General features: G+C 43.2%; 1 protein-coding gene and 1 long non-coding RNA gene across 7 annotated transcripts in view; one reads left to right on the top strand and one right to left on the bottom strand.

Annotated features, from left to right (window-relative positions):
• Positions 1 to 17829, bottom strand: part of NARS2 (asparaginyl-tRNA synthetase 2, mitochondrial) — a 54049-nt gene that overhangs the window by 25474 nt on the left and 10746 nt on the right. For all 6 annotated transcript variants that reach the window (XM_075742519.1, XM_075742522.1, XM_075742518.1 and 3 more), the window contains exon 6: positions 8500 to 8600. In XM_075742519.1, coding sequence (XP_075598634.1) covers positions 8500 to 8600 — 101 coding nt within the window. The remainder of the gene's footprint in view (positions 1 to 8499; positions 8601 to 17829) is intronic.
• LOC142599947 (uncharacterized) lies at positions 5611 to 11499 on the top strand. Its single transcript, XR_012833446.1, has 3 exons — positions 5611 to 5715; positions 8705 to 8757; positions 11405 to 11499. It is a non-coding gene; the product is annotated as an uncharacterized LOC142599947 (long non-coding RNA).

Below are 17829 nucleotides of genomic sequence, written 5' to 3'. Positions count from 1 at the left end.
ACCACATAGCCCCTCATTGGTAGGGTGCCCTTGTTCTCACCCCAAAATACTACAGGTGACTGCATAAACACAAATACAGTGATTGCTCTGACAAGATCTGCAGTGAAGAGTTGAGCTGAAAGGTGATTTGTGCCAAATCTTAGCTTTGGCCATGCTAAATGAACACAGCATGTGACCCTTCAACACAGTATGTTCCCCTGCGCCATCAGCCACCAACACACCCACACCCTCCCCATACAAACTAAAATCTAGATTGCAAGAAAATCTAATAATGATAGCTTCTAACCCAAGGACAAAACAACACATGATGTCAGCAGAGGAGGAAAGGAGAGCAAGGTGACCCTAAAGACCAAAAGCTTAACTTTGTCACCCACATTGTCCTTTCCCTTAGGAAGGGAAGAAATTAATAAATCGAGCCATCCAATTTAATTCCACTCTGTTCCAGCATGACTATATTCATTTTGAGCATGGAGGACCTGCCTGCTCCATCAAAATAAGCAGATGACTTTGCTCGGCTGCCAGAAGACACCAGTTGGCTGCAGTGCTTGACCTAAGAGTGACTGGGATTGTTCAGTGATGCCAAAATTTGTACGCTGAAAGATGTTCTGGCCCGACTCAAGAAACCACATGCGTGTAGACAACCATTCAATCATACCGATCCAATGCCTTCAGGGTCTAGTTTTTAAAGGAGATGGAAACCCAGGGCTTCTAATGATGCTAGTGAGGTATGGGTGCACAGCAGTTTGGGGAAGAGGAAGAATGTTTTACATCTTTGAGTTGTGTAAACTGTGTTAAAATGAAACCTCAGAGTTGGACAGAAATACCTAGTTTTTAACCTCAATGTAAAAATAATATTCCCATTAGTATTGTTTGGGGGTTTGGATTTTGCACAATGAAAATGCACGTGTTTCTGCTGAAAAGGCAGTGGGGGGGACTGAATTTTTTCCAGAAAAAAAGCAGAAAAAGGGGTTTTAAAAGATTCTTCATAGAAAGTGCCACTTCTGTCTGCCCTCCGAGGAAGTACAGATGAAAAAAGTTGCACCTTGACAAGGGCTTTTATAGCAGTGCATGATGCTTAGGCCTGGGCAGTGAAGCTGGTGTGCTGAGTGCTAAGGTTTCAATTCATGCTGCGATGCGATGGGACTGTACTTCCTTTTGTAAGCAGCCAAAAATAAATACATAAATTAAAAAAAAAAATGCTGTCTAAGTTCCCAGACAGGGACTGGGAAATGCCAAACCTCCCTCCCCCAGCCAGTCAGACTGAAGCAATGCAGTAGTTTCCCTCTCTGCAACCTCCAAAGGGCAGAGTCCTACCATGCCCGCAGGGTCGCGGGCGCAGCAGCACCCTCCTGCCAGGCCCCGGGACCAGCTCTCCCCCTGCCACATCCTCTGCTCTGGCTTCAGCAGCAAGAAAAGGAGAAGATGGGACAAGGATCCTCCCCAGGTCATCCACCTCCCCTTGAAAACGATCCAGGCACACTTGAGTAATTAACAATGTGACCCATATACCCTAATTATCTGGCAAAGCAACCTGCATTTTGTTTATTAAACTTCACAGCACACCTAGGCACCGTATTGTTAGTTTACGGATGGCAGGAGAGTAGGGGGAAAAAAAATTGAGACACAAAGGGAAAAGAGTTACTCAGAGCCATACAATGTCTTCTGCTCCAGGCTCAAAGATCTCATCAGCGTGGGTCCTCCACCCTTTTACGTGACACTGTTGTTCTTTATTCTTAGTGGAGTCTTGTTTTGTCCTAGTTTTGTTATTGCTATTTCTAATTAAAGTCAATAAAATGACTGATTAGCAATGATAACTCAAGCTGGGCTGATGAAAGCCATCAGAGTAGTCAAGCATTTATTCAAATAATCATTTTCCCTGCTCTAAGAGAGATCCTCGACAAAGGAGTGACATAAAATGTTTCAAAGACTTAAATAAAAGAGGGAGCAAAGATCTCTTTCAAAACTTGATCATCCCAGCGACTGCTACTCTAAGCCATAGAAATACATTACCAACATGGGGGCGGGGGAACAATTGTGTTAAATCTTTTTCCTTTCAGAGTAAAAACCCCACATGTTCTCCAGAAACTCCATTTTAATAGCTATGAAGAGGATTTTTTTTTTCTTTTTTCAGATGGACACTGGTTGTATGAACTCCACAAATATGAATCACAGTAAGAAACTGCATCAGTGGGTGCCTTACTGCACAAAGGGAGTCATGGTTCAGGCCACGTTTCAAAGTCTGGGTGCAGCTATTTAAAATCTCCAAGGCCTCAAATTCTACAGTAACTAAAGAAAGTAAATAATTGTACTAAAAAAAAAAATATTACTAAAAGTTCTATTAAATGCAACACTATGATATGTATCTATATCTGTATTCTACTTCAGAGCAATGACAGCAAACCCTTGAAGAAATTCAGGGCACACACTGATGGATTTGTGCATGTATTTTAAGGAAAGCTGTGGGAGCAAACAGGAATGGAGCCGCCTGCCTTAACATCTCATACTGGAGCCAATGCTTAGAGCATGGAGCCTTCCCGAGAAGCAGGAGCTGTAGCCTGAACACAGGGCATGTTCACACTCTCGTAAGCAATCAAGTTTGCCATGGCGTCGTAAGCCGCTGACGGTCAGCTGAGCTGCACTGACAGATTGCCCAAAGGCTCCTTGCTTGCCTCGGTCGTAAAGTAGAACAAGTTCACAGAAACCACCATGAATGTGGCTACTATGGCATGGGGAACACGCGGGCAGAGGATTATAACAGCCCCTTGTAACTCACAAAGCCACAGTTTCTTAACCCCCCACAGCTCTCACGGTCTTCTCTGGGCACACGCATGAAGCTGAGCTGCAAGGTCTTACGCAAATCTGGATGCTGGGATCTGACGCGGATCCTACGGCACCTACTACTGCTTCACACAGGCATGACCGTGTTCAGAGAAGGAAAAAGGGTCATGCAGTGTTTTCAAGACAGAAACAGAATGGGTTATCTTAGCTTACTTGTAAAAGGAGTAACCAAGAATTTCAGCTGATGACACCTTTCACCAGGTAAGTGTAAAACCTGTTCTGTTGCTGTCTGCACCCAGGGACACGGCTGACCTGCAGCTACTCTCAACATGCTCATCATGCTTCTTGCAACGCAATTACCTGCTTCCCCTCCCAAAATAGTGGAGAGGGAGAAAGGACCAACAGCATATCCATGCAGACCGTACAGCTCCAATCAGCCAAGCGACCCTAGGCTCACTGCTGTGCTTACAAAGTTCATGCATTCGGCCTCCCAGTAATACAAAGTCATTAACAATCACTGCAGCAGTCATGAACCAGACTGAAGCATGTGGTAATTGATTAAAAACAGACATGTCAGGGTTGCTTTTTATAGCGCCAATTAAGTGTCAACCTAATTAATGGAAGTTAGCGTGCTAATTATAAGAGTCTGCGTTGTGATTCAGACTCATACAAATGTTGTGCAAGAAATGTCAGAGATTTTTTTCAGGCATCCAAGATAAATAATTACACTTATTTTTGTTAATTCTAAGCAACAGGAATGTTATACAACTGGACATCATTCCTGCAGCTGCATTCAAAAGTATTTAAAATTGTACAATGTGGAGCAAATATTTGCTCAAAGACAATGCAATCTGTTTCACCATTAGCAAGTCATTTTGGAATCAAATTTTAAGGCTGCATTTGCCAGACTGCTGAAAACGAAGCCTTTTTTATGGTAGGTGGCCTCAAACACATCTCTCATCAGCTCAGCAGTGTTTTCTTGAATACCAACCCGAAATGACAGCTGTATCTCTGCATCTCTTCAATGCTTTGAAAAGCAATGATGTACGGGCATTTTAAAAGTGAAAACAGTGTGATTTCAGTATCTTCTGAAACCAGCAGGAAATTCACTGCATTCAGCTCTGTACAAACTGAGGCAGACCCAGCTAAAATGGTCTGGACGACTGAGATTTTTTTAGAGATTCTCTGCAACCAGAAAAACAGTTGCAGGATTACGGAGAATATCTGGAATAGGCAGGACAGTAGCAAAATCCGTGATGATTTAAGAAATCAAGGGGACGTACTTGAGAAGAGGGGAGTGGGATTAATTATGTTTCAGCTAAACCATGTTTAATAGACATGAACAGGCAGATGTCAGTATGAAAGGCTGAGATTTTAAGTTAGGCAGAAAAAACAGGTCCTGGGGAGAGACGTTGAACTGAAAGTGAACTAGAGACAGAATTCACCAAGATGGTCTTGTGGATTAGATTGGTAGAGCGGCAAATGAGAATGAAGCCAAGAATAAACTTAGAAGGATAGAATAATTCAGGCTGGAAGGGACCTCAGGAGGTTGCTGGTCTGGTCTTCTGCTCAAAGCAGGGTCAGGAGAAGGCCAGACTAGGCTGCTCAAGGCTTTATCTAGCTAGGTCTTGAAAACCTTTAGGGATGAAGAATGCACGGTCTCTCTCAGCAATCTTTTCCAATGCTCAACTGATCTCTTAGTGATTTTTTCCCCACTATATCCAGTCAGAACTTCTCTTGTTTCAACTTATCTCCATAGTCTTTACTCCTCTGGTCATTCACCATTGCAGAGTGGGTTTGTCTTCTTGACAACCTCCTTGCAGGTCCTAGCAGGTTGCTATAGGTTGCCCTGGAGCCTTTTACCCATTTGCAGGGAACGTGAGATGAATAAGAGAGAAGAAACCTACTGAAGGCCTGATAAAAGAAACAGAGCTAGGGAGAGCAAGGAACGAGGAGAGAACTTATTCTGCAATTTAAGGAGGGGATAGCACTCAGAGCTTTTAGGAAAAGCAGTTTTATTTAAGCTCATTATGCAAAAGGCAGAACAGACAGTGCCTGGGATGAAACGTGGTGCAAGGAAAATCAATGCAAAACAATGATGTATTAGCAAGAGGGGCTGAAAAGACAGGAGCAGGTAGAGCTTGTGGGAAATGCAGTGGGTGAAAGGAGAGAGAAAACCAAAGTAAATAGAGCCAGTGAGCTGTACTTCTTGGCAAAAGCTGTTTTTGCCTGTCTCCAGTATGCCTCTGAATCATCTTCAGCTGTCACAGACCCTCCAGCCTAGTTCAAGTCCCCAAAGGGGCCTTTATCTTCACTGGAGGATCACGGGGTGAGGAAATACCACCAGGACTTCACAGCAAACCAATGACATTTAAAACTAGTTATCGGGACACACAGTCCTACAAACTTCTACCACATACATTGGTTACTGACTCATCTGAGATGGAGAAGACTAAAGGGAAGAGCTGTATTACTGGACAAAGACTTTTCTGGAGACATTAAAGAGCCTATAGATTTATAGCAGCTGACAATGATTCAGCCACCCTGAGCAGTCAACCTAGATGCCATCACTGCAAAGATGAACTACAACGAAGTGAGAGGTTGTGCCAACTAGGCCATTTGTGTCATACTGAGAGACAAGGTGAACTTTTCTGACCTTGCATTCAATAACAAGCATACGCAGCACAGCAGACAGTCAATAAACGCAGGAACACCTCTCTTCCCGCTTTTCCTCAAAAAAAAAGGTTAAAACCTCACAAATTATAACTGGTTCGCTGTTCTCTCCTCTAACCAGAAATAGCCGCAAGCAGCCCTGCTGTAAAGTGGAGCCTTGAGCCCTAGACAACACGCAGGCATGAATACTCAGATGAAACCCTGCGGGCTGCAGATGAACCCTCTCAGCAAGGACAGTAGAAGACTTGGTTCCAGACACATCTGGTAAGTCTTCTCCATACCTCCCCTGCCCAGACTTTTTGAGCCACAGCTTGGAAGTTGCTCGTGAGCTCTGTAAAGCTAAAAGCTGACTCCAAGCAGACATGACTGCCTAGCTGACTTTCTGTTCTGTACTACATAAACCCCATGCACAATTTCCTCCCTGCCTCTTAGTCCTACCATGTGCCACCCCTGGTTTCCAATGGACTTCTGTAGGATCCGTCTCTGCACTCCCACATCAAGTCACAACAGGATATGGGCCAAGACTCGATGGGGAAGGATCTCCAGGCATTTCTACCTTGGTTTCCTCCCACAAATTCTCAGGGACCAGTTGTTCCTGAAAGCCTTAAGACTGCAGCAAGTCAACACTTTATTTAAGCTAAAGAGAATTTCTGAAGAATAGTTCCTTTTCTGGGCATGAAAAATTTAGTCTGGCTAAAACAAAGGGTAAATTTCACAGGATCAAATCCAAAACACATAAATCTTTACTGTTTTGGCTGCATTGTTTATTGGGAAGACTAGAACATCTCCATTTTGGGGAGAGAAGGACTCCCAACTTTTACTACTCTGAGAGCATCATCACAACACATTCGTTTGCCAAGCAGCTCCAGTTACTATTATGCACTTCAGTTCTTTGATCAGGTAGGAGTCCCATTCACAGAGTAAGACTCAACTTGATAACCACAAATAAAACTTTCCGAGTATCTAAAGGGTTTCACAGTATCTAGAGGGTGAATACTATGATGCATCACTACGGTGCTTCTGCATCTAAAAGAGTTTAACCTATTCTTGAAGACTGAAGGGATTCAGTACCACTTGAGCTGCAGGCCTCAAAAATTCAGTGTGCTTAAATAAAACAAAAATAAAAGGAGCAGGTTGACAGAACAGCTATGCCCCATTATGAATAAACCCAGCTTATCTAAATTTAGATGGCGCTGGACTTATTTAAAATGCCTGTAAGAACAACCTGCTACTGTAAAATAGGAACATGAAGCTGTAATGTAATGTACTGCATGCTGAAGAGAACTGATTTTTTTTTTTTTACCCATCCTTAGAGAGCAAGGTGCACCTGGGTGGTATCAATGGAAAAAATATTTAGCAGACAGGTCTCACATCTGTCCAGTTTAGCCTTCTGCTCAATCCCACAGCAGGCTGTGTACTATTTAAAGGGAACACACTGATGTAAGAGAGCGAGATTGTATTTCAAGTTAATCGTTACAATCCATACTTTTTCTTTGGACTTATTTGATTTGTGGAATTACGTATTTCAATAAAGGTCACAACGCATGACAGTCAATTAAGTCTAACGTACAAATGCATGTCATGACATCTTCTTTCAGGGATGCAAAAACTCCAACACCCCTACAGTTAAACAAACCTCTTCCTCATTAACTTTCCCCAGCTAATGTCTGGGATGACGCATCAGCCTTTGGCTGCCAAGTGACCTGTGCTTCTGTCACAGCAGCCAGTGCACCACATGAGAAACATCCTGTCCATCGAGAACCTTTAGCTTGAGTATTTCAGCAGACCACAGCCATCTAGGTGGTCTGAGACACTCACAGAGAACAAGCCAGGCAGGAAACAGCTTTCTGAAGAAATTTATACCTTTTGATTTGTATGTAAAACATGCCCTTTGAACAATTCCACTGCAGCTATTTACCAGCAGCCAGTTAAACTGTGCAACAGCGATTAAATAAAAACAGCTAAACATTTATTATTTGGTTCACAACACTGGATATGAGGCATGGACACCAAACATTAAGACTATTAGAAATCCTCATTAGCACCTCCACATGAAAAGGCAGATCTTCCAAGTTCACATTTTCTAACGCAAGGGTTTTATCCCTCTCGTCTTCAGCAGATTTGCACTGGACAGTAATCAATCACTTTAAAAGTGATCTTAAAGTCACTGTAAGTGCATGATGAACCCCCTTGGGAAACAACTGCAGTGCTACCCGCCTGACACCTGGTCTCTGACAGGCTTTATCAGCCCTTCAGCTGGTGCGCGGTGACTTGGCTGAAGTACCACGACTGAGGAGAACTCACGCTGCAAGCGCTCAGAAAACTATGCCTTCAAATACGGGATTGTGCTGATTTGACTCCATCTGTTTAATGTACTAATTTAGTTAATTTATTGGGAAAATTCAGTGTAGATGAGGACCAAAACTCCTAATCAAAGGGAACTGTCTCTCTAGCAGACTGACACTTTCACCCCCCACAGTCTCAGTGAAATATTAACATTAAAAGCTTAAGGATAGTTTTTTTAAATCAAAGACAGTATTAACTATTTGACTTTGGCAACTAGAATGAACAAAACATCAAGTGTGAAAGTCATGAAACAGGAGTAATGAGAACTGGCAGAAGAAATAAACACAACAGGAAGATTGAAGAAGACAGAAAAAGGAAGCTTGGAAAAAAAGGAGAAAAGAGGAAGGGAATGTGATAGCTAAAATGAAAAAGATTTTCTTGCTGAGACATGCCAGCTGTGAACACGACACTGAAGGTGCTACAATTATTAGCAACAATCCTGCAGTGATTCCCATAAAGATTATGTCTCCATCCAACGTTCCCAATTCATGGCAAGGAGACGCCTAGTATTTAAAACTAGGTCATGGACCAGAACTAAAAAGCAGTCTTATTTTCGTCTGCCTAGGCTGGCCTCTCACACTATCATCCAGCTACTGCTGCTCAATTTGTTTCTGGCACACATGTGGCAGGTATCTAATGGATACCAATGGGGCAAAATCACCAACCGAGAAGATCAAGCCAAAACCAACTCATTTTGCTCACCCCGCCATCACTTCCAAATGGAGCTGGCCAGAAACTGTCAGGAAGGCAGGCACACTGAAGAAATGGGTCTTTTCCGCAGATTCCCTTGCCTCATTTGATGTCTGTAAGTCAAAAAAAAAAAAAAAAAAAAAGAGCAAGAAGTCAGACTATCAGTGTTTAAATAAAAAGCACAGCTTCTAGCTTATTTTCCCTTTTTTTGTCTTAGGAAATTCTATGAGATTCAACCCAAATGCTGCTGAGATGGAATCTAACAGCATGGTAAGTCATAATACAGCACTCCCCATCTTTTCTTCAGACTGCTGATGGGCTCTAAAACCTATTCAAGCAAAACAGACTAAAAAAAACACCCCACAAGATAAAGCATTCTTGGGGACTTCTCTTTCTAGAGGTCCAATGCAAATAATGTGTCTGTGTAGTGCAAAGCCATACTTTAAGTGGGAAACATCACAGCTCCCACCTCCACTTTCAGTAGCTTATGAGGTTATGGGTTGTAGGCATCACAACAATTTGCAGAACAAGTTTGTGGACTGTGACACCAGCAAAGCTTGGACATGTCAGCATGGAGGAAGGATATGCAGTTCTTTCATACATCTCTCAAACTAAAGGGATTGTAAATTGGATCCCCAGCAATTAGTTCTATGAGTTTGGCTGAGCGGGAAGTAACTTCTTAAGATGAGACAGCTTCAGAGAGTTTAATGCTTTGTCCAAAACTATGCAGGCAGCACAGAGTTTGTACAAAGCTAAAAGAATATGTGGCTCTTCACTTCTCACTTCTTGCCTTTGTATGTGGGTATGTCAGGAGCTCTAAATTTTACTCAAAGAACTGTGTAACTTATATGTTTAAATATCCATGAGCTGAATGAAGAATAACACTGTAGAAAGGAAGAAGGTAATAAAAAGTAAAATAAAATCTAAAATAAAATGTCATGAAGGACATTTTCACCATTTTACAAGTGCATTGGGTTTGCACAGCAAGGTTTTGGTAGCGGGGAGGCTACAGGGATAGCTTTGCGAGAAGCTGCTAGAAGCTCCCCCCATGTCTGATAGAGCCAATGCCAGCCGGCGCCAAGACAGACCTGCTGCAGGCCAAGGCCAAGCCCACCAGTGACTGTGGTAGCACCTCTGGGGTAACAGAGTTAAGAAGGAAAAAACAACTCTAGCAGAAGCTTTTGCAGACAGAGAGAGGAGTGAGAAAATGTGAGAAACTCTGCAGACACCAAGGTCAGTGCAGAAGGAGGGGGAGGAGGTGCTCCAGGCGCCGGAGCAAGATTCCCCTGCAGCCCGTGGCGAAGACCATGGTGAAGCAGGCTGTCCCCCTGCAGCCCATGGAGGGAGGATGAGGGGGTGTAGAGATTCCACCTGCAGCCCGTGGAGGACCCCACGCCGGAGCAGGTGGAGACACCTGAAGGAGGCTGTGACCCTGTGGGAAGCCCGCGCTGGAGCAGGCTCCTGGCAGGACCTGTGGCCCCGTGGAGAGAGGAGCCCACGCCAGAGCAGGTTTGCTGACAGGACTTGTGACCCCGTGGGGGACCCACGCTAGAGCAGTCTGGTCCTGAAGGTCTGCTTGCCATGGAAGAGACCGACGCTGGAGCAGTTTGTGAAGGACTGTAGCCTGTGAGAAGGGCTCACGTTGGAGAGGTTCATGGAGGACTGTCTCCCATGGGAGGGCCCCCAGGCTGGAGCAGGGGCAGAGTGTGAGGAGTCCTCCCCCTGAGGAGGAAGGAGCAGCAGAGACACCGTGTGATGAACTGACCACAACCCCCATTCCCCATCCCCCTGTGCCGCTGGGGGCAAGGAGGGAGAGAAATGGGGAGTGAAGCTGAGCACGGGAAGGAGGGAGGGGGTGGGGGGAGATGTTTTAAGATTTGGTTTATATTTCTCATTGCTGTACTCTGTTTTGCTTGGTAATAAATTAGATGAATTTTTTCTAAGTTGAGTCTGTTTTGCCCATGACAGTAATTGTTGAATGATCTCTCCCTGTCCTCATCTCAACCCACAAGCCTTTTGTTACACTTTTTCTCCCCTGTCTAGTTAAGGAGGGCGAATGATAGAGCAACCTTGGTGGGCACCTGGTGTCCACCCACAGTCAATCCACCACAACAAGCAAGTCTGAGAACAAGAGTGGTAGAAATGCCGATTTTCTAGAGTAGCCTCTGATTTTTGGCTTCCCAGTAAAGTAACACGTATATAGCTAAGGGCTTGTCTACCTAGGAGTTTGGGAGCATGTGGAGAAGTAACACCCTGTGTTTCTGGGAAATGCAGACATACAAAATGAAAAGCCCTCTGGAACATTTGTTGAGGAACATTTTGCCCAGCAACATATAAAAGAAAGATGCTGGCCTATCAACCCTGTCTCCAAATATAAGTATTGATTTTTCACTCTTTCCTACCAAGATGAACAGTGAGGGAGAGAAAGGAAGAATCTCTGTCGTTTGGAAGTTTGAAGCTTCATGCAGCATTGCCTTCAAAATTCAATTTCAAGTCTGATGAGAAAATGGAGGAGTATTTTCCATGTCAGATGCACTGACTTTTAGCAAAGACTTAAAACCAGTGCTATTTCCTTTTCGTGCGCAAATGAGTTTGTTTCCATTGCAAAAAGACCAACAGTAATCAGAAGAAAAAAAAGGAATGCAATATCCTCTTAAGACTTGTTATTCAGTCTTCAAAAAAGCAGAACTGAAACAACATGGAGTTGGAAACATCACAGCTTACACATTATATAGGCACTGAAAAAACAAACTGTTTCATTTCAGCTTTTGCATATTTTTACAGGTCACCAGATATTTCAAGCACAAAAAACTATGAGTAACGGAAAATTTAGCAAGTTCAGCGTTTCATTATGAAAAACGGTCTTTAAAAAAGTCCCATTAAAGTGATGGCATATTTTTGGGTTTTTAATTTACAGGCACAAAAGAAAAGTTAGAAGACCTCTGCGTCAAGCACTTTTAAAGTCATTTCAGCATAAGGACTGTGCTTCACCACTTCCCCGGCAGACACCAAGGAGCCCTCGCGGCAAAGTCGGTCACCAACCTCCTGGGCTGCATCAGGCAGAGCACCGCCAGCAGGTTGAGGGAGGGGATCCCTCCCCTCTGCACAGCACTGCTGACTTACCAAGATCTCTGGGTGAAGTGCTCCATTCCCCAGTACAAGAGAGACATGGACATACTGGGGAGTCCAGCAAAGGGCCACAAAGATGATTAATGGACTGCAACATCTTTCATATGAGGAAAGGCTGAAAGAGCTGGGACTGTTCAGTGTGGAGAAGGCTCAGGGGGGGATCTTATCCTTGTGTATAAATACCTGATGGAAGGGAATGAAGAAGGAAGCAGACACATCTCAGTTCTGCTCATTGAGAGGAGAAGAGACAATGGGCACAGATTTTAAAAGACACATGCAATTTCATCTGAAAACAAGAATAAACTTTTTATTTACTGTGAGGTTGGTCAAACACTAGAACAGGTTGCCCAGAGAGGTTGTGGAGTCTCCATCTGGGGAGATATTCAAAACTGTGCAGGACAGAGTCCTGGGCAACTTGCTGTAGCTGACCCTGTTTGAGCGTGGTGAGTTGGATCAGATGATCTCTAGAGGTCACAATTCTGTGACTTTTAAAAAAACATGAAGATAAATGAGATGTTTGTTTCAGCATTTTCTGTATTTCAATGTCATCCCTAAGCTTTGGAACAGTCAAAGGTTCAGAAGAAATACACAAAGAAACTTCTAAGCTATTCTGAGGTCTGGCTGATCTACACTGACTTCCAAATGCATACTTCCTTCTGAGGTAAGGTTGAAATACCCACTTTTCAAAGCGTAGTTCCTAAGAGTTATGCTAAGTGTTGCTAGCTCAGCTAAGTATGCCACTGCCCCCAGCCACGCTACCCCCCAACTTGCTTTGTCACAGGGAGGTTGCTTGGCTCAGGCTTGTTTGCCAGTCTTTGATATCCTACAACCTGCCATTTTTCTCAATGAGTTGGAAGGTGTTGCTTTTGTTCTCAAAAAGCTCTGCTGCTTATCACAACGATAAAACAGAGACTGCCAAAGACCTCAGATCACAAGGTAGTTTTATCTCTTCACAGCATCACACTAAAGAAAAGAGCAAGCTTGCCTTGCTCCACTGAGATCAATGGAAATATGACAATTTGTGGCTGTAACCCCAGGACTGCTTCCTTTGCTTCATGGGTTTTGCAGTTCTAAAAAAAAAAAAAAAATCAAACACCACCACTCAAGGATGCAGAAGCAGGCCCCTATTGTTTTCTTCAAATAAACCCAGAGTATTTGCTCAAAAACAATAAGGATATTAATAAACATACAAACATCCACATACCACAGCCCCAGGGCCATGGCCAGAATGCTAAAGAGAAGAGCCACGTACCACTCCAGTTTCTCCTATTGCAAGTTTAGTTCAGCTACATTCCTTGTTCCACCAGTGAAAAAAATCCCACCTAATCCTGTAGGATGCAACTTCTAAACAACGAGAAAGAGACAGACGGGAAGCAGGAAAAGAATAGAAGAAATCAGCCATGAAATCTCAACATGTCCCCCCAAATCCACAAACAGGATACAGCTGTCTCCAGGAGCTGGGGTTTGGTTTATTTATAATGACTTTGTGTCATTTTTCATTCTCCAAATCAGATGTAATCTCAGAGAGGCAAAGGGAAAATAGACACAACAGTAAGTGACTGCAGGAAGAGTGTGAGAAAGTCTACAGCTCAACTGGAGTTACAAAAACCTGCAGCCAGTTTGAGAGGCCACTGAGAGATCCCAAAATGCATATCTGCATTGTGAGCAGCTCCTGGATGGCTTCCAACAGAGGGTGAAGAGTGAACGTAGCAATATTTAGATAAAATTTTACTCCTCCATCATCTGATCGCCTCGCCTTTCCACAGCTGCCCACTTCTCCCTCATTTTGAGACACAAAGCTTGATGAACGGGTGTTGTGAGTTATGAAAGTCAATCCACTTGCTATGCAGGGAAAATTAAACGCCTCCCTTTTCCTTCAGAAAAGGGTATCTTCAGCAAGGAGGTATCTTGTAATTAGCAACTTCACATTTCACACGTACAAATATCGACTAACTCACTAGAGGTGGTTCCTCCACTTTACACGTTCAAGCACAGGATCAGGCCAATGTTTTCAAGTGCCCCAGATTTATGCTCAGCCTTTTAGATCAAGCTTGCTTCTTTATTATAAACAACAACAGTCACTGGTAGAAGACAAATAATAAATAGTAGGTGATGCTATCCTGTCACTGCTGACACCAAGTGAGAGTGTTTTTCATGTCCATGACTGGCAAAACGAAGCGACAACATTGTGGTGCTTTTATTTCAATTAGATGGATTTTGCTTCCACTTCCCCATCCCAAAATACCTACTTGATAAAAGATTAGGGGGGAATAATATGTTTGCTTTCAAGTTCTCTCCATTCCCTGGTCAAAAACTACCCAAATTACAATGGGGAAAGAGAGAGGGGGAATCTGTATAAAACATCTTGCTGTCTCAGAGTAAATGTTCTATAAACATACTAGGAATTGACATCAACATCAAAGGCTTTTTATTCTCATTCTAAATACAAGAACAACTGGATTTAGTACTTGTTTTGTTCTCCATCTCCTCAAATGTCTAATGATTTAATTTAAAATTATTCCCTTTGATGTCAGTCTTGTATTAAGTTTTACCTGAGGCAATTAGCTTCAGGAGAGTATAAACCGTTTGATTCTGTCTTTCACTCTATGCAAGGCAAATGCATGAAGGCATCAGAGACAACTTGAAAATCTCATAGACATCACTGCTGTAGCCCTAGCCCAGGCCCACAAGACCATGCTGCACCGCATCTTTAATCCGGACCTATCCTCTGAGATGTCCTATTATAAACACAATTGGGTTTTCCTTTTTAGACAACCACTGCAAAATTCCTAACTTCCAAGAAGTCCTCCTTGCAATTCCAGTCCTAATTCTGATCAGCTGGACTCACATGGGGCAATAGCAGCTGGTTCTGCTGAGACAAACATCTCATAAATATGGACTGGAATTACAGGCGGAGATGAATCAGGTGGAAACAAGCAGAAACTGGGAGAGCCAGAAAAGGCAAGAGCAAGCCCTCCCTCAGCTCAGTTCCAGCTTACCCCAATCCCTTAAGTCCCAGTCTGCCAGAGACTGGCTGCCTCCCAGACCATGAGCATCTCTAAAGCGGAAACACCTGACAGACACTAATATCGTTGCGTTTAACTGTGATTCTCTCCAGCAGACCCCAGCCTGCCTTGGTGCTAGCAATGCTATTTTCACAGCAGTACTGAAGGAACGGCAGGACTAAGTTTCTGCATCTTCAGCAGCAGGCACATATTCCTGGCTCCATGGTAGACACAGCCACACACTTGCGCCCTTCAGGGATCTGGAAACTTTTACATTCACTCCTGTGAGCAGGTGGCAAAAAACCAAACGCCATACCATCTCTGATCTCTGGATATGTTTTAGGTAAGAAAAACATCTGGATGGTTCTTAGGGTTTACAGTGAAGTAAGTATCCTTTCAAACAACAAAATAGTCTGATCCAGACCCTGGGTTCAGTCAAACACCACCCAAATGCAATGAGGTAGGGGTGTGTGTGGGAAGAGATAAGCCTGGTACAGAACAAGTATTACCTCCACTGGAGCCATCAGATAGAGCGTAGCACTCCTTACATGTCCTGTCCCCAGGAAGGAGTAAGGCCACAGGCAATACAAAACACATGTGAGATCTACTTTAAAGAGCTGCAAATGCCAATACAGCTGTTGTGCTTTGTACCTCACTGCATGCTGAGTTCTTTTAAAAGGCTGTGGCTAGGCAGCAGGGAAAGGGGTTGTCCAGGGCCTCATCATACCAGCTGGAGTGTCCTGGGTCAGAAAGACCCTTCCAGAGCATAGAGGAGGCTACACCTTGCTCGCAGCAGCTGAGGACAGTCAAATAAGGAAACTTTCCAGGGAACAAAGTGAAAAAGACAGAGCAAGAGACCCAGAAAGCAGGCAGCCTTCAACACTGTAGACAGAGTGTGAGGCTACTGAAAATAGCAGGGAACAGACATGCAACCGGGTCACAAAAACAAAAGAAAGGCAGATTTCCTAGGAAGCAGCCCCAGAAGGGGACTGGGTAAAGTTTCTTGCCACATAGAAAGCTGCTAAGAACTTTAGACTTCAGAAGAAAAAAAAAAAAAAAAAGGAAAAAAAGCAAGGAAAGGATCTGCCCAGATGAGCTAAGACTGCTGGTACAGAAGTCTAAATTAAAATAAACGATTACAGAAGATTAAATTAAAATAAAAAGGGATTTCTCACCCTGCTGATCTGTGTTCCTCCTATTTCAAGAATTACCTCGTCCTGCTTTGCATTCTACTAAAACCCAGCTTTCAATATCCAAAACTCTTTTGGCGTTTTCAGTAAGTTTACTTTAAAGAAGGCGGCACAAGCAAGAGGCTTCCCCCCTCACAGGGCTCCACTAAAGGCAGACACCATCAAAGGTACAGAAATCCACACATTGGTGTTGCTCATGTTCCCCATGAGGGTTAGGTTCTGCCTGGCTGTTATCACACTTCTGGCAGTTTCCCCTCAAACTTCTCCTCAAATCTACACTTTTCAGGTGTAGAAAGTCTCATGTGCAAAGGATTTCTCTGGAGTTCTTACCACCTTGTGATTTATTTTTTAAAATCTCCTCTGCTTACTGCCCTCTTTTCATTGTTACAGTACTTAACTTTAAAAGTATTTACCTGAATTGATTTGCCCAGCAGAAAGGAAAGAGATTCCTCCTCATCCCAAGTCCTAGCATGAGAACATCCCAACCAAAGCTATGTACTGACTAATCAGTACTCCCAAAACCAAACAAAGATAATGAGGAAGCTGAACATATAAACAAACAGAAATCCTACCGTGTTAAGAGGTCTAGGAATCAAAGATCATGTCTTCAAAAAAGCTTTTTTTCCCCCCATCTCTTCAAGTCTCATGTAAAAATAGATTCCTACTCTCTTCACTTTCCACTGTTCCACAGAACGCACAGGCCCGAGCAGCCACCAGACATTAGTCAGAGGATTAAAATTGTGCCAGTCGGGAGAAGACAGCTATTAAAAGGCAATGGTTCACAGTGGGTGCAAAAGCAGCCTCTACTTGGGTCCTAAAGGGTACTCAACCAAAGTTTTCAACTTATTCTAACCACAGCAGGACAGCTAAACTGGTGAGATTATCAGTCTTACACACAGCTCAAGGGAGCTAAAGAAAAAAAAGGCATAAAAATCGACCTGTAAGCAGCAGGCCTATTGTAACTACTACAAATTCAGGAGCAATAGGACACCAATTTATGTTCTGGTACAATTGGAGGATAGGTCTTAAAACTTTAAATACAGATTTAAACTTTTTTTTTTTTTTTAAATTGAAGAAACTAATTTACAGGTTGCTTTTGCTGATTACCATCACCACAATTCTTGTCTACTGCTCAAATATAAGAGGAACAGGAATTTATTTACTCCCTCAGCCTGTGCAAGTAGTGAATTAAAGGCCATTTTAAAAGTGACTGAATACAGCAGATGGAGAACATGTTCATGCATGGTTTGATTAAAAGCATATAGAGATTCTGGGTTTGCTGCAAATACCACACCCTTATTTTTATGTCTGATACCCTTATGTCACTCTTAGGTCTGACAGCCTCACATGCATGAGGCAAGGAAGACTTAATCTTCCCCAGATTTCTAATGTCAAGAGTGTCACTGCTCCGGTGGAGTGGTCACAGTGGGATAGCCTGGTCTTAGATTTCTGCTACCCAAGACCAATTCTGCACAGAGCATTACAGAAACAAAACCAAGTCCTAAATTAGGCCAGACAATGAAGCAGTGCTCAAAGAAGAAACAGGAAATCAGGGAGAACTTCCCATTTCCCAGCAGCAAGTGGGTTTCTGAAGCCCTTTCTTTGTGGCACAGGCCATTTAATGGGATCCAACTAAGCACTTACTCTACACCCTTCAAGCACAGCTGTCACTACATTTCTCCAAGACAGGTATTATTTACACCTTAGCAATTACACCAGACAGAGAGCAAGCGAGAGATTTGCCTTGAACTATGCATTTAGTTAAGATCCAGTTTATACAAGTTTCAGACTCACAGTTTAGCACCTCAATCAACATTTGCATCAGTGCTTCTGTTACTACCAGCCACCTACGCTGTAGTCCTGCATCCTTTACAGCTTTCAAGTGGATACAATTTGTACCAAAGACGTAATACACTGTACAGCTGCAAACTGTATAATGTTCTCGTCATTAAGTGTCACTTGTTTTCACATCTTAATTTGCATGCAACAGCCTGGAACGAACCTTTGGTAGCATTAAA

This window comes from Balearica regulorum, chromosome 1 (genome assembly GCF_011004875.1).
Source record: "Balearica regulorum gibbericeps isolate bBalReg1 chromosome 1, bBalReg1.pri, whole genome shotgun sequence".
NCBI lineage: Eukaryota > Metazoa > Chordata > Aves > Gruiformes > Gruidae > Balearica > Balearica regulorum.
The sequence above is the reverse complement of the archived record's forward strand: the minus strand, read 5'-3'. Positions and strand labels throughout refer to the sequence as shown.